General features: G+C 45.6%; 1 protein-coding gene across 28 annotated transcripts in view; it reads right to left on the bottom strand.

Moving 5' to 3' along the window:
* The window catches only part of ZNF532 (zinc finger protein 532), a 140069-nt gene that overhangs the window by 66697 nt on the left and 55602 nt on the right, over positions 1-17770 (bottom strand). For all 28 annotated transcript variants that reach the window (XM_032293613.1, XM_032293621.1, XM_032293617.1 and 25 more), the window contains one exon: positions 8054-10416. In XM_032293613.1, coding sequence (XP_032149504.1) covers positions 8054-10399 — 2346 coding nt within the window. In that variant the 5' untranslated portion in view covers positions 10400-10416. The remainder of the gene's footprint in view (positions 1-8053; positions 10417-17770) is intronic.

Raw genomic sequence — 17770 nt, 5'->3', positions numbered from 1 at the left:
AATTAAACCCATGAAAAGGTGTTCAACATCATTAGCCAGTAGAGAGAAACAAACTGAAACCACAATAGAATAGTGCCACATACCTATCAAAATGGCTAAAATAAACAAAGGTAACACTAGCGAATGCTGGCGAGAGAAGCCGGATCCCTCGTACGTTGCTTCTGGGAATATAAAATGGTACAGCCACTCTGAAAAATGCAAATACCACATAACCCAGAGTCTAAACATGCAAATACCACATAACCCAGCAATTATACTTTGCTGATAAATAGGCATTTATCCCAGAGAAATAAAAACTTACATCCACACAAAAACGTATACACAATGTTAATACTAGCTTTATCCATCAGAGCCCCCAACTGGATCCAATACAGATGTCTTTCAACAAGTGAATGGTTAAATGACCTATGGTACAACCATACAACGGAAGCTACTCGGCAATAAAAAGGAATATGCTATTGATAGACCCAACAACCAGGGAATTATTCTGAGTGAAAAAAAGCCAACCCTAAAGAGTTATATACTATATGATTCCATTTATATGACATTCCTGAAATGACAAAATTATAGAAATGAAAAACAGCTTAGTGGTTGCCAGAGGTGAAGGAGTGGGTGCGTGTGGCTATTTATAAATGAGCAATGAGAGATCCCTGCAGTGCTGGGAAAGTTCTGTACCTTGACTGAGTCAATGCCCATACCCCAGTTGTGATACTGATCTACAGTTTTGTGAGATGTTCCCATTGTGAGGAACTGGATGAAGGGTATACAAGTTCTCTCCATATTATTTCTTACATGAATCTACAATTACCTCAAAAGAAAAAGGGAAGGAGGTCCTTCCTACCTTTTCTCCAGGCCTAGTAAACCGAGGGACTGAAAGGCACTGAGTGAAGAGTGATGGACCAGTCTAGCAAGGACCTGGGAGACCACACCCTTTACACTTCCTGAACCATGAACGGGGCAGCAGGGTCAGTTCAGGAATCCACTTCGGGTAACTAGACTAATTAGACACTAATATGCAGACCTATGGAACCCTGCCCCAGAGCTACAGGCATAGGGTTAAACTGAACTGGGTTCCTACCCCAGAAAGGGCGGGCCAGGGTGTGAAGCCCTGGAAAACTGTTACAATGTGAGGTGGTATACTCTTCCAATTCACCCATGAGCTACCACGAATGTGGAGGTCAATGGGGAAATAGAAAGTGAAAGTGTTAAATATACAGAATGCTGGCCGGGCAGGGTGGCTCACACCGGTAATCCCAGCACTTTGGAAGGCCAAGGCAAGTGATCACTTGCGGTCAGGAGTTTGAGACCACACTGGCCAGGAGTTTGAGACCAGCCTGGCCAACATGGTGAAACCCTGTCTCTACTAATAATATAAAAATCAGCTGGCCATGTTGGCATGCGCCTATAATCCCAGCTGCTCTGGGGGCTGAGGCAGGAGAATCGCTTGAACTCGGGAGGCAGAGGCTGCAGTGAGCCGAGATCATGCCACTGCACTCCAGCCTGGGCAACAGAGTGAGACTCCACCTCAAAAAAGAAAATCCATGGAATTAGCGGGACAACAGAGGAAAGGAGGGGCTCGGCACAGTCACTGGTACTTCAGGCGCCCCCGGGGCCATTTCTAGATTATTTGTAAGCAGTCACATGTGTTTTAAGTGCTACCTTCGGAAAGAAACCAAATGCCGTGGAAAGATTTTTCCCAATCGAGTTCAACAAGCTGTGAACTGGCTGACGGTCATGTGACTGGCAAATGGAAAGATGAAACGAAGGCTATTTTCTCTTTTCTTTTCTCCCTGTCTTACTTCATCCCCCACCTCCCGATCCCACACGGCTGCTGGACGCCACCTCAGGCGACAGTAATGGGCGAGAACCCCCCTGGCCACATGTGGAGGCTAGGATGGCAACAGCCACAGGCATGCTACTAGCCCATAGAACCAGGAAAGAGGCTCCAGGTTAGGTTAAACCATGAATGCTGAGGATGCAGCAGCCACTCCTACTGAGGCAGAAGCCACACTCCCCGCCTGGGTCTGAGTGACACAGTCTGGCTGCGTCTGGGAAAATGGGAAGCTGCGGAGAGGCATTCTAGATCCAGTGAGAAGCAGGAGATGAGGAACAGGAGGAGAGCATGCTGTGGGACCTTTGCACGCTGCTGACTATGCAGGGCTTGGCTATGCAGTGGGTTGAAGCTCACTACAAACAAATGCCCTTCTCTGGTGAGCGGAGCGACCTACATGGATGAGGGGATGACTGCAAATCGGAAACAGAACAGGAGGTGAGCGTTTTGCTTGCGTGTATCTGGCCTGAGAGTTAAATGTACATTTTGCCCTAATTCACTCTTTGGGATTCCGGGTGAAACAGGTGACCTGCGTATTTTACTCATCCCAGCAAGATACAAAAGTGACACCAAAGCAATCACACACACAAAATGTTAATCTCTCCTCCTAGGGATAGAGCTTCACCCATTTCACCCTAGTTTGGCTGTTGAGCCTAAAAGGTTAATAAAGAACAAGCCGGGTGCGGTGGCTCATGCCTGTAATCCCAGCTCTTTGGGAGGCTGAGGTGGGCGGATCACCTGAGGTCAGGAGTTCAAGACCAGCCTGACCAATATGGTGAAAATTCCTGGACACTTGCGCCCTCCCAAGCCTAAACCAGGAAGAAGTTAAAACCCTGAATAGACCAGTAACAAGGGCTGAAGTTGAGGCAGCAATTAAGAGCCTACCACCCAAAAAAAGCCCAGGTCCAGATGGGTTCACAGCCGAATTCTACCAGACATACAAAGAGGAGCTGATACTATTCCTTCTGAAATTATTCCAAACAATCAAAAAAGAGGGAATCCTTCCCAAATCATTTTATGAGACCAACATCATCCCGATACCAAAACCCAGCAGAGACTCAGCAAGAAAAGAAAACTTCAGGCCAATATCCATGATGAACACAGATGCAAAAATCTTCAATAAAATACTGGCAAACTGATTGCAACAGCACATCAAAGAGCTTATCCACCATGATCAAGTAGGCTTCATCCCGGGATGCAAGGCTGGTTCAACATATGCAAGTCTATAAACGTAATTCACCACATAAACAGAACCAAAGACAAAAACCACATGATTATCTCAATTGATGCAGAGAAGGCCTTTGACAAAATTCAACAGCGCTTTATGCTAAAAACACTCAATTAGCTGGGTATTGACGCAACGTATCTCAAAATAATAAAAGCTATTTATGATAAACCCACAGCCAATATCATACTGAATGGGCAAAAACTGGAAGCATTCACCTTGAAATCTGGCACTAGACAAGGATGCCCGCTCTCACCACTCCTATTCAATATAGTACTGGAAGTTCTAGCCAGAGCAATCAGGCAAGAAAAGAAATAAAGGGTATTCTAATAGGAAAGGAGGAAGTCAAATTGTCTCTATTTGCAGACGACATGATTGTATATCTAGAAGACCCCATCGTCTCAGCCCAAAATCTCCTGAAACTTTGCTAAGCAATTTCAGCAAAGTCTCAGGATACAAAATCAATGTGCAAAAATCACAAGCATTCCTATACACCAATAACAAACTTGAAGTGAGCCAAATCAAGAATGAACTGCTATTCACAATTGCTACAAAGAGAATAAAATACCTAGGAATACAACTAACAAGGAACGTGAAGGACCTCTTCTAGGAGAACTACAAGCCACTGCTCAACGAAATAAGAGAGGACACAAACAGATGGAGAAACATTCCATGTTCATGGTTAGGAAGAATCAATATCATGAAAATGGCCATACTGCCCAAAGTAATTTACAGACTCAACACTACCCCCATCAAGCTACCAATGACCTTCTTCACAGAACTGGAAACAAACACCTTAAACTTCATATGGAACCAAAAGAGAACCTGCATAGCCAGTCAATTCTAAGCAAAAAGAACAAAGCGAGAGGCATCACACTACCAGACTTCAAACTATACACGGCTACAGTAATCAAAACAGCATGGTACTGGTACCAAAACAGAGATGTAGACCAGTGGAACAGAACAGAGGTCTCAGAGGCAATGCCACACATCTACAACCATTCGATCTTTGACAAACCTGACAAAAACAAGCAATGGGGAAAGGAGTCCCTGTTTAATAAATGGTGTTGGGAAAACTGGCTAGCAGTGTGCAGAAAGCAGAAACTGGACCCCTTCCTGACACCTTACACTAAAATTAACTCCACATGGATTAAAGACTTAAACATAAGACCTAACACCATTAAAAACCCTAGAAGAAAGCCTAGGCAAAATCATTCAGGACATAGGCATAGTTAAGGACTTCATGACCAAAACACCAAAAGCATTGGCAACAAAAGCCAAAATAGACAAATGGGACCTAACCAAACTCCACAGCTTCTGCACAGCAAAAGAAACAGTCATTAGAGTGAATCGGCAACCAACAGAATGGCAAAAAATTTTTGCAATCTACCCATCTGACAAAGGGCTGATATCCAGAATCCACAAAGAACTGAAACAGATTTACAAGAAAAAAACAAACGAGCCCATTCAAAAGTGGGCGAAGGATATGAACAGACACTTTAGAAAAGAAGACATACATGAGGCCAACAAACATATGAAAAAATGCTCATCATCACTGGTCATCAGAGAAATGCAAATCAAAACCACATTGAGATACCATCTCACACCAGTTAGAATGGCGATCATTAAAAAAATCTGGAGACAACAGATGCTGGAGAGGATGTGGGGAAACACGAACACTTTCACACTGTTGGTGGGAGTGTAAATTAGTTCAACCATTGTGGAAGTCAGTGTGGCCATTCCTCAAGGACCTAGAAATAGAAATTCCATTTGACCCAGCAATCCCATTACTGGGTACATATCCAAAGGATTATAAATCATTCTACTATAAGGACACGTGCACACGAATGTTCATTGCAGCACTGTTTACAATAGCAAAGACCTGGAACCAACCCAAATGCCCATCGATGATAGACTGGATAGGGAAAATGTGGTACATATACACCCTGGAATACTATGCAGCCATCAAAAACAAGGAGTTCATGTCCTTTGTAGGGACATGGATGAACCTGGAAACCATCATTCTCAGCAAACTGACACAAGAACAGAAAATCAAACACCACATGTCCTCACTCATAGGTGGGTGTTGAACAATGAGAACACATGGACACAGGGAGGGGAGCATCACACACTTGGCTCTGTCGGGGGAAATAGGGGAGGGACAGTGAGGGGTGGGGAGTTGGGGAGAGATAGCATGGGGAGAAATGCCAGATATAGGTGATGGGGAGGAAGGCAGCAAACCACACTGCCATGTGTGTACCTATGCAACAGTCTTGCATGTTCTTCACATGTACCCCAAAACCTAAAATGCAATTTAAAACAATAATAATAATGAAAGAAAGAAAGAAAGAGAAAAGAAAAGAAAAGAAAAGAAAAGAAAAGAAAAGGAAAGGAAAGGAAAGAAAAGAAAAGAAAAGAAAAGAAAGAGAAAGAGAAAGAGAAAGAAAGAAAGAAAGAGCCAGGCGCAGTGGCTCACACCTGTAATCCCAGCACTATGGGAGGCTGAGGTGGGTAGATCACCTGAGGTCAGGAGTTTAAGACCAGCCTGGCCAACATGGTAAAACCCCGTTTCTACTAACAATACCGAAAATTAGCTGGGCATGGTAGTGGGTGCCTGTAATCCCAGCTACTCAGGAGGCTAAGGCAGGAGAATCGCTTGAACCTGGAAGACGGAGGTTGCAGTGAGCAGAGGTTGCGGTGAGCCGAGATTGCGCCACTACACTCCAGCCTGGGCGACAAGAGTGAAACTCCGTCTCACAAAAATAAAAATAAAATAAAAACTAGGGAAATGCAGGGAAGAAGAAAATTCTTACCCATCTGGCCAAGCCCTTCCTTGCTCTCAGAAAAGGAGGACTCAGACAGACACATCTGAGGGTAGCTCCAAAGGCCAGATACAGAGCACTCAGCTCGTAGTGAGAACCCTCCTAAGCCACGACACAGCTGACCACTCTACACAGTCCACCAGCAGACATGGACACGAGACAAAAGGACAACAGCACTGAAGAAAGGGCTTTCGGCTTTTTCCCCTTTCTTACTTGCATCCTGTTAGGCTGAAAAGAAAGATTATCCTTTGGATGAAGTGGTGTCAAGATGGGAGGACATCCACGTAGACAGGACCCAGACATCACCACTGGAATAGGTTAAAAGCCGGCGCCATCACGGCCTTCTTGAACTAAGTCTCTGCTTTCCTGTTTTCTTGAGCATTTTACTGCCAGAGCCGATGAAACATTTAACATTCAAACTTGCAAGAATGCTGTCAAAACTTTTTACTGCTTCCATTTCCACTAAACTGAAAAACCAGAGAAAAAAATACTGGGGTATTCTTGATCTTTTGTTCCCCAAACTCAAAATGGTACAAAGAACTTAACCCAGTAATTACCCTTGAGGAATTAATCACCAAGATAGTACCAAACTTCTAAATTGTAGCATAAACATCCTAATTAATAAAATATTAGAGGACGAAAAAGGAAAGCCCAGTTTCCTGCTACATCTCTATGAAAAGATGTTTGAGGGGCATAGTGTATTAGCTCAAACTAGTGCTCCCCTGGAATTTCACAATTTTTTTTGGTTGGGGGGGCGGGCGGCAGACAGGGTCTTGCTCTGTCACCTGAGGCTGGAGTGCAGTAGCGTGATCTCAGCTTGTTGTAACCTCCACCCCCCAGGCTCAAGCGATCTTCCCAACTCAGTCTCCCAAGTAGCTGGTTTGACAGGCATGTGCCACCAAGCCTGGCTAATGCTTTGTACTTTTGGTAGAGACTGGGTTTCGCCATGTTGCCCAGGCTGGTCTCGAATTCCTGACCTCAGACAATGCACCTGTCTCGTCTCCCAAAGTGCTGGGATTACAGGTGTGAGCCACTGGGCCCAGCCAAATTTCACATGTTTTCTGGTTTGGACAATACGTCACATGGTCTAACCGGAATTTATTTCATTCAACATGTCCAATTACTTCCAAACAATAGTATCATATATTTATGATAAATACATTTATCTATTAGCTACAAGTTGCCTCATGAAGTAGCAAATGATGGAGATGAAAGGCTGATTGACGCCCACTGTGAAATGTGGCTCACTGACACTGACCTGCACTTCACTGCGACAACTGCAAACATATACAAAGGTGTTCTAGCTAAGCGGAGGTGGGTTTGCCGTTTGTAGCTTAAATTCACTGCAGTGAAGGGTGTTACGGAACGTACATCTGGACCACCATCTTAAGTAAGCAGACATGCCACAGAAATGGGTAGTGAAAACAGATTTCACTGTAAAAGACAGATCAGCATTATAAACAAGAAGCTCAGTAGAGCTGCCAGCAGATAAATAACAGTAAATATTTTTCTAAATATCAAAATTGCCAATAAGTCAGGAACTCTGATGACAAAGCCTGATTTGAACAGTTCATACAATGGGATGATACTACAACCAGCTCAATCTCAGGCTTTCAACACATTCCAATGACCAAACGATTACCAAAAGGTAAAGTTCCACAACTCAACTGGTACACATATATTATCTTCCCCCCTAAAAACCTATTTTATTAAAATAAGATTCATGTTTCAACATTGTTTCTATTCTTATTTTTAGGAGATATGATCTCGCTCCAATGCCAGGCTACAGTGCAGTGGCTCAATCACAGCTCACCGCAGCTTCAAACTCCTGGGCTCAAGCAACCTTCCCACCTCACCCTCCTAACTATAGCTGGGACAACAGGCACATGCCACTGCCGCCGCCACCGCCACTGCCGCCACCACCGCCGCCGCCGCCACCGCCGCCGCCGCCGCCACCACCACCACTACCGTGTCCCCAGCTAGTTGTTTCTATTCTACGAAAACAATCCTTACTGGATCATGTGCTTGGCTGCACAGGCATGCACACGCGCGCGCGCGCACACACGCACACACGTCCATTTCACTGCGTTCCCACCCTAAAATCAAGGGCATCTTATCAAGCACTCACACCTACAGACTCATCACTGAAACACCAAAATTTAAATGATACTCTACTTGTCCACTCGTATCTGCAGCCTGCTGGAAATGTGTAGCCAGCGACGTCTCGTCCTGGAAGACTTCGTTACACTCCAAACATTTTAGACTATGTCTACACAGTTTGGAGGGGTCTTCGTCTAGGGGCATGGCTGGGGTGATGGGAGTGCTTGACGGAGCCGATATGACTGTCCCAGTTATGCCAGACTGAATTTTTGTGACAGTGTGTGTACCAGCTCCCACAGGGCTTTGAAGAGTAGAAGATGAAGTGGACGTATTGCTTGACGGAGAAACTATCATTTGATCTGCTGGGACTGGCTTTAAAATTAAGTGGGAGCATTGCATTACCACCCCTTTCTCCTTATGCCCACGGGCATGGGAAAGGAGGCTGCATTTGTTGTAAAAAACGAGGTTCTTTGTACAATGGTTGCACGTTACTTCGATGCGCACGCTCCGTCTGTCGTAGTGCTGGGTCAGACTCTTTTCAAGTGCAAAGGAGTCGCCACACTCCAAGCACTTGTACCCACGCGTCGGTAACGTGATCCCTGCATTGGCGGGAGGACTGAGGTTTGGGATGTAAACAGGGACTGGATTGACACTGCTCAGCACCTTGTTGAAAGCTTCCACCACAGAACTCTGCAAGGACGACACCACCTGCACTCGAGACACCTTTTTGGGGGGTTGCGAGGCTGCTGCATTGATTATTGCCTGCTTTATTTGTTGCTGAGGTTTGGTTAGCACTTGGCGGAGTTCAGAGGTGGCCTGGGCACCCTGAGGCAGAAGGTTAAGGTTGGCAAGGTGCACAGTCTTTGGCACGAGTTTGGCGTTGGCCAGGCTAGATGCCGGCACCACGACAGTTTGCTGCTGGATGGCGTTGGCGGCTTTAATGATGGCGCTGCTGGCACTCTGGACAGAGGCAGCAGATATGACCGTGGCTTTCACCGTGGTATTGTTAGCAAGCTTTAAATTAATGACTTGGGATCCTGCCGTCTTCACAGCAGACACCGGGAGGAAAGCAGTGGCCACAGGCTTGATCGTGACCTGTTTAGGGGCGAGCTCCGCAGGGGAAACTGCATTGGTCACGACTGCCGACTGGAGAGGCGCCCTGGGGGGAGAGGAAAGGACGGCGGCTGATGCTGGAGACGACAGAAGGGATGTCACAGAGGCCATCACGGATGCCGTCTGCTCAGAAGGCTTCTTCCCAGAGTCAAGATCCACTTCTGGCAATACCCTGGTCACTGTTCTCTTGATCTCCCCAGAAGACGTCTTAATGGTTTTTATGCGGACTTTGGGGATTGCTGGTGTGGACCCTGCAGGAGAGGACGGGGACCCCTTGCTGCTGTTCTCACTTGAGATGCTTCTGGGACTATCGGGTTGCTTTAGGGATGGTTTTTTGGTCCCGTCGATGAGATTCTGGGATTCAGGAGACTTGTCGGCGGCCCTCGGACTGTCGTTTACTTCTTTTGGTAATGGGGAGGACTCCCTTGAATTGGCCACTGGTTCTTTGCAGGAGTCTGAAGCCGCCTTTTTAGCGCTGAGAGCCGCGATGGCAGCGATGCAGGATGAGAGCTTGGAGGACGACTTTGTCTTAGACGGCGCGATGCCGGGCAGGCTGGTGTCGTTCTTCTCAGAGCTCGGCTTTCCATCCAGGACTCTGTTTTCCGGCACCTTGTCAGAGTTCTCCTTCAATTTATCCTCTGCTTTTCGAACTTTAAAAGGTTCATAAACACTCAGGTTTATAGAACTGGCTTCTGCTTCTCTCTTAACAACTTTGTTTTTCTCCACACTGCCTGACGTAGAGAGTCCAGTCTTGCTGGAGTTCTCCCCGCCAAGTGCCTTCAGCTTATCGAAGTCCTGCTGGGGAGCCGACCCCGTCAACACGTTCGATCTGAAGCTTGACCGCACGTCCTCCTTGTCAGGGGGGTCGTCCACCTCGATCTTCTCGTCGTCATCAAACTCTTCAGCGCTGGAGATCGGGCTAAACTGGCTGAACGTCGAGTCTTTCAGAGTCACCTCAGAGGCAGGCACGTCTCCTTTCAAGGTCTTAGCTCCATCTTTACTGTAACTGTCGAGGGAGGACCCTGTGAGAAACCCATTATGCAGGCCATTGCCGGTGGGATTGTGGCCGTCCTTCTCCCCGCCCTCGGAGGAGTCGATGTTCCGAACGTTCTTGACGATAACACTGACGCCCACATCAGAAGACGACGGCGCGTGGGAGTCGTCCTCTCCGTGAGCGTTCTGCTTCATGTGGCTTTCGTGGTCATCGTGTCCAGACTCAATAGCTGCTTTAGGATCGACCATATCCGGGATGTCAAATGCTGCCAGGAGGTCATCAAAGTCTGGGGTCTTCATATCCCCCATGGTCATGAATTTGAGCAGATGTTCTGTTAAATGAGCAGAAAATAGTTCCATCAGTAACTGGTATTTCCTCACGATGAGATAAAACCCCTATACACTTCGCACTAACATAACGACGATTTCCAAGAAAGAGCATGGTGGTAACTGCATTTACAATAACTAGGAAACCCTGAGTCCAAGTGAACAAACATCAAGAAAATGTAAGACCTATATAATTTTAGCTTCAAGAGTAATCCCTCCATACTCTAGTACAGTGTTACCAGCGTGGCTCCCAGCTAACAAGAATGAAGTTGATTGAACCTGCTGTAGTCTAGAAAAACAGGTTCTGGTGTGACAACTAGAAAATGTGTCAATTTCATAAAAAGCTACTTCCAAACATATTTTGATCTTGTTAGTATTTAATACTACTGGCAAAATGATCGCTATCATAGTCACCATCAGATTTGGGATATCGTATTAAAAGAAACGTGCCACAATCAAAAAGCCAATTACAGATTTTGATATTCACCTACAGAAAAAAGAAACGAATATCCACACCCACCACAGGATATCTGCTCATAACTTCTACTTGGGACTTATTTTAAAAAAAAAAAAGAAAAAAAAAAAACCTTAAGGAGCTGATTCCATCCATTTTTATTTAACCCTAACTTTCCCTATTAGGTTTGTTAAAAAAGAAACACTCTCAGATAGAAGGCAGAGAGTTATAGAAAAGTGGATGGACACAGCCATTACCAAGCCTAAAGGCTATACGAATACATGCGGTGCCTGAGGGTCTTTAAAAGGGGCCCTTCCCCCCATCTGCAGAGAACAAGTGATTGTGGGGCAGATAAAGCCTCTGCTGTAGGGGACATGTTCTGCTCCCTGGACCCCCGAGCCCCCCTCCCTGGGACTCTCCTGTTTCCTGGTCTCTACTCCAGTGTGTATGTACGCTTGTCTCCTCTTACAGACTGGCCTGTAAGCCACCTGAGGACAGGCAAAGTGTCACTCACCTTTCTAGCATAAATGCCAAATAATTAACACAACACCAAGTCAGGCACTAGATTTAGAAGAGAAAACCAGGAATGGACCCAGCTCTGTCACCTGCTAGATGTGGGGCCCTCAGGAAATGAGGGGATCTTCTGCAGTGGAAGCAAACAGCCAGGACACGAAGGAAAGCAAAGAGGGGAGAGGGGAGAGGGAGAGAAGCGAAAGCGCAATCAAGCAAGCAGCAGTCAGTCAGAAGGGCAGAGAGCAGCAGCTGACTTCAGGCCACTCTCAGCGGAAGAATTCGCCTGGCGCATTTACAGACGCATGTCCCTAGACAGACTCTGCTCTTCGGTATTTACTGTGTTATTATCCTTCCTTCAAATATGCCTTACTGGTCCCTGACATGGTGTTTCCTTCCACATTTTACTGAAACACTTAATGATTTTTTTTCCTCGTACAATCTATAAAAGATCACACATTCCTAATAAACATAACTATTCCAGGGGCAAGGGAGAATTTCTGCTCAGTGAGAATATACATGCCTGAAAAAACTCATATAAACCACAAATCCATCAACAGCTGCTAAGACCCTCAGCGTATTAACTCACTCTGGGGACACAACCAAATACTGAAGAAACTGGTTAGGAAAAACTACTGCTGAAGACGAAATCAACACTTAGGGTTTGAGGGAGCTGAAGAATAAATCTGCTTCCATTCACACCTGTCTCGGTTAGTACCAGGCTGAAGAAGTCACACGTGCTTTTCCTTCGATGGCTTACTCGGCCTCTAGAAAACTCTCTGTGACCAAATTTCTCTCAGAGGGGCGCTTGCGGGCACAGACAGGGAGTAACACACCCCCAGGACCAAACTACCACCGATGCAAAAAGTACACAGGAAATAAAACGATGACACCTAAAGGGATACTGACACACAAGTATCTACGGGAAGTCAGACCCAGTAGGAAAGTTTGTGATTGATTTTGTTTTTTACATGAAATTGAACATTTAAACTGTAAAATGTGGGGAATGAAAAAGCCATCTGTCAGGCACTATATCCAAGTAAAAATCCACCCACTTACAAATAATCCCTGAACGTCACCACTCGTTTCCATCCATCATCCTGGTGTTGGAAAGGGAATTCTCACAATAAAGCTGCCATCAGCAGAGCAGCCCTGTGATCTGTCCTCACCAGCCGTGCTGATCTAAAGTTGGAGGTCACTGCTAACAGAAAACTCAAGACACTACCCCCTGTCCCACCAGGGTTGAAAGGGCCTGAAAAGTGGGTTTTTAACTTATGCAAAGCGTGGGCGCAGGCTCTCGAAGTCCCCATGGTAGCAGGGCTCTGCCCTAGTCCCTCTACCCTTTCTTTAGAGCTCCACAGGATCTGTGTCATTTGCCCTCTCTTTATGATTTTGGTGAGCAAAACACTTCATACAGTTTCACACTGTTCATCCCAGAGGGCAGTCGGTTCAGGAACAAAGAGAAGGTAAGACATAATTCAAACACTCAGTGGATGGGAGGCCCAGAACATACAACCACAAGAATGAGGAAAGGTCGCCACGTGAAACAAAACTGGATGGTCAGCAGTGCGACCGTCTGATATTCTTATGAACCCTGGGAGGGTTAATATGGCTCTTCTCACCTTTTTCTGCTGTTATACATACAGGGAGCTCCTGATTTATAAACACGTGCACAGCAGCCGTACTGAATCGCTGAGTCAAGGCTAGCTTGCTGCCCTCCTCACCACCCTATGGTTTCCCATCTGCCCAGCTAAAGCAGAGTTAAGGTCTAGAAGGCCCACAGAGGAACTCCCACGCCTGCAAACCCCTCAAAGGGGTTGAGAAGCAACTCTCTCTCCACAGCGATCCAGCCGCACCCTGTTCCCATCCCTCTGCTCCACCTAAGGTTTGTACTCTTCTCTTGGGGGCTGTGGGGAAGCCCAGCGTGAAGCAGTGGGATGTGGTGAAGAGGTCAGAGTGAGCTGACGGTAGTTTAAAAAGTGAGTCAGCCATCCTAGTTCACCTGCAGGAAGCCCGACGTTAAGCTGAAAATGCATAAAGGGCGTTTTTTAAAGCCTGAGCACAGCCGCCATGGAAGTGCATCATGTTGTCTGAAATCCGAGATCACTGTGGCAGGTGGACTCCCCTCTCCAGGGTTGTATAACTAATGGAATGGATATCGCTCTCTGTAACTTCACACTTCTTTTTTGGTTTATAGGAATGTTTTTCATACCCACAATCACATTGTCCTATTACCCTTTCCCTTCCCACATTCTGGAAGGCAAGAGCAAGTGTGCCACGTGGAGGGAAAAAAAAAAGGTCTAACTCCCACTTCATTTCTCAGCTATATTGAATACAAAGAGGAATGTTTATGCCTGAAAGTTTTCTCCATTTTCCACCCCAATTCCTAAGTACTACTGTCTTAAAAATAGATTCTTTTGCTTAAAAACATTACAAAAATAAATCTCAGTCCTCTCTTTTGAAAGATAAAATAGAATGATCTCATTTTAGCTTCCCTTTCCCTCAACAGTTTGAATTTCAAACAGAATGAGCTTTAGTTATTTTAACAATGTCTTTCGCTTATGCCCTATAAAATACATCTCCCTTCAAAGGCAATAATGGTCCTTTATTTTATTATTTTTTTTTTTTTCAAAACAAGGTCTTGTTCTAATTGGCAGGGCTGGAGTGCAGAGGCGTGATCTTGGCTCACTGCAACCTCTGCCTCTCGGGTTCAAGCGATTCTCCTGCCTCAGCCTCCCGAGTAGCTGGGATCACAGGCGCGCCCCACCGTGCGCGGCTAATTTTTTTATTTTTAGTAGACGCGGAGTTTCATCATGTTGACCGGGCTGGTCTTGAACTCCTGACCTCATGATCTGACCACTTCGGTCTCCCAAAGTGCTGGGATTACAGGCGTGAGCCACCAAGTCCAGCCAATGGTCTTTTAATTTAAAGTAAACCCTACATAAATGACCTAGAATTCACTAATAGCATTTGTGTTTAATGTGTAATGTGCTTTCACCCAAAGACATCAACGATATCTGAGGGGGCAAAAAAGCTAGACCTGTTTACAAAAAAGGAAACTGAAAGAACTCAGGTCTGTCACATGATCACTTTATTTTCTTCTATGACACAGAGATAAAACATTTCCTTTCCTACTCAAAGTCTCTTAGAAGTATAAAAAGCCGGCCGGGCTCAGTGGCTCACGCCTATAAGATCCCAGCACTTTGGGAGGCCGAGAAGGGTAGATCACGAGGTCAAGAGATCAACACCATCCTGGTCAACATGGTGAAACCATCTCTACTGAAAATACAAAAATTAGCTGGGCATGGTGGCGCACGCCTGTAGTCCCAGCTACTCGGGAGGCTGAGGCAGGAGAACTGCTTGAACCCAGGAGACAGAGGTTGCGGCGAGCCGAGATCGCGCCATTGCACTCCAGCCTGGGTAAAAGGAGCGAAACTCCATCTCAAAAAAAAAAAAAAAAAAAAGAAGTATAAAAAGCTATTTCATCTTTGTTGGCAGAAGACAAAAAAGTTATGAAGTCAAAAGAAAAACTTAAGAAAAACCTATTTACCCCTTAATCAAACTTTTTGTACTTTGTAATAAAAAAAAATTCTTTCTTTGCAATGAAAAAATTGTTAGTTTCCCAATTTCCAACTAGAGAATGTCAATATTAAAGGCACAGGCACAACCTAACCACTGAATCCCAACTTTAAATAATTCCCGAACAGAAAGATGCCCAAATCCAGCCAAGGTCTGCCTCACCTGACCTGTGAAAACGCTGGTTCCCTATTTAACAGGGAAACTAACACTTCCCCTAATGAAAATCAACACTCTATATCATAACAGTCCTACTTAGAGAAAAACAAATCAAAGTCCACTGGCCATCCTCACAGTATTATAAAGGCTTCCCGTAAAACAACTGTAATAATACAAGGTCAGCTTTGGGATTCCCAGTCTATTTTCCAGCACTATCTCGTCAATGAGGCCCTTCAATGTGTCTTTTTTAAATTCCATTGAATTTTTTTTTTTTTTAAAGACGGGGTTTCACCATGTTGGTCAGGCTGGTCTTGAACTCCCGCCCTCAGGTGGTCCGCCCACCTTGGCCTCCAAAGTGCTTGGATTACAGGCTTGAGCCACTACGCCCGGCCTAAATTCCATTGCATTTTTAAAGAAATAATTCATAGGCCGGGCGTGGTGGCTCACGCCTATAATCCCAGCACTCAGGGAGGCCGAAGCGGGTATATCACGGGGTCAAGAGATCGAGACCATCCTGGTCAACATGGTGAAACCCCGTCTCTACTACAAATACAAAAATTCAGCTGGGCATGGTGGTGTGTGCCTGTAATCCCAGCTACTCAGGAGGCTGAGGCAGGAGAATTGCCTGAACCCAGGAGGCGGAGGTTGCGGTGAGCCGAGATCACGCCATTGCACTCCAGCCTGGGTAACAAGAGCGAACTCCGTCAAAAAAAAAAAAAAAAAGAAGTAATTCGATAAATGAATGGATGTAGCATGTTTTCATCCTTCCTATCTTTCCTTCAAATATAACATGTTCTTATAACATATGTTTATATTATGTAATGTTTCAAATTTAATTTCCTCTTCTTAGAAAATGAATCTAGCTAGGATCCGCAGTTTTTAGACATCTTCAAGAAACACAGGGATTGACTTCTCTTGGCCACCTACATTCAAATTCTTGCTCTTCCCATTATCCCATTATGCAAACCTTAGCCCTGCCTCATCACTAATCTTATATTTTCAGGATTTCCAAGGCTCTTCACATACCTCTTCCACCAAAGGGGAGTGGGGAGGGGAGGAGATGGGAGGGGAGGAGGGGAGGGGAGGGGAAGGGAGGAGAGGGGAGGAAGAGGAGAGGGCAGGGGAGAAGAGGGCAGGGGAGGGCTTCGTCTCCTCTCTGCCAACTGACCTTTTGCCGCTTTTATCCCACTTCAATCTTAATCAAATATCAGGGAAACCTATGTTCTCAGTGCATTTCCATTCCGAACACCACGCTGGTTCAGCTGCACAGGTCAGCCTCATGCTTCTTCACTCTTCCTAAAACAGCTGGGAACAAGGGTCAGCTTTGGGGCCAACTTTTTTTTAAAAAATCTGACCAGCTGTACCTCTGGAGTAGCTGCCCTGATTCACTGCTTCTCTCTAGGAAGTCAGGGATGGGAGAGACTGAGCCCCAAATATGACAATTCTCAGCTTTCAAAAAAATAGCATACATACAGACATACAGACACACACGTGAAAAAGTGTGTAAAGGGAAAATAAGCAATTATGAAAAAAGCTGGCCAGGCACAGTAGCTCACACCTGTAATCCCAGCACTTTGGGGGGTCAAGGCAGGCAGATCACTTGAGGTCTGGAGTTTGAGACCACACTGGCCAACATGGTGAAACCCCGTCTCTACCAAAAATGCAAAAATCAGCTGGGTGTAGTGGTGGACGCTTGGAATCCCAGCTACTCGGGAGGCTGAGGCAGGAGAGTTACTTGAACCCGGGAGGCAGAGGTTGTAGCGGGCCAAGATCCTGCCACTGCACTCCAGGGTGGGCAACAGAGCCATACTCAGTCTCGGGGAAAAAGGAAAGAAAAGAAGAAAAGAAAAGAAAAAAAGCTATGGAATCTCTTAATTACTTGCCATCTGAAGGTCCCATGCCAGTGACAAAATGCCAAAGAAAAGTTTCATTTTATCTTTAGCCTACACACTAGTTAGACCCTGATTAAGTTCAGATGGGCAGCCCAGAGCACCTTGTAGGTCTAAAGGTTCCTCTCCAGCCATAGGAAAGAAAGCGGACACAATGGGACACCAACAACTTGCCTTGACGCTGTCACCCAGCATTGCTGGGCACCCTGATCACACTGCCCCTCTCAGCAGAAGAGCTTCATTTTCTAAGCAGCCTACACTGGGTAACAGTGTACAAATACAGTTTATATGCACGGTCAAAGAACAAAATGCATGTTTTGTTAATTCTGTGTGAATTAACAAGAAATTAGCAAATATAGTTGCTATTATCCAAAACAGGTATTAATGGTTTCTTTAAACCTGATGATACCAATCACAGATAGACAAATACTTTGTTCAAGGTAGTATGTCTTCTTCTTCAGTTAACATTTGATATTCCTGATCTGAAAAACAACAGATTTCCTGATCTGAAATTCAAACTGCTTCTGGAAATATCAACACAAGAGTCACTAACGCCATGAACCAGGGCATGACCTGGGGAAATACAGAATGAAGCCATCCCCAGCCCATCCCTGCAGTTATTCCACACTTCTCCCTCAAGGTTATAAAAGTAGGCTCCCCGCTCTACCCTCGCACATCAGAAGCAACTAAGGGAAAGTCCCTGTCCCTATAAACTTTGTTATAGGGTTGAGCCTTCTCTGAAAGCGCAACCTCCCCTGCTCAACCTACTTC

Source organism: Sapajus apella, unplaced genomic scaffold (genome assembly GCF_009761245.1).
Source record: "Sapajus apella isolate SASKATOON/1434 unplaced genomic scaffold, GSC_monkey_1.0 scaffold30, whole genome shotgun sequence".
Classification (NCBI taxonomy): Eukaryota; Metazoa; Chordata; class Mammalia; order Primates; family Cebidae; genus Sapajus; species Sapajus apella.
Note: the sequence above shows the minus strand (reverse complement) of the source record. Positions and strands in the feature narration are given on the sequence as shown.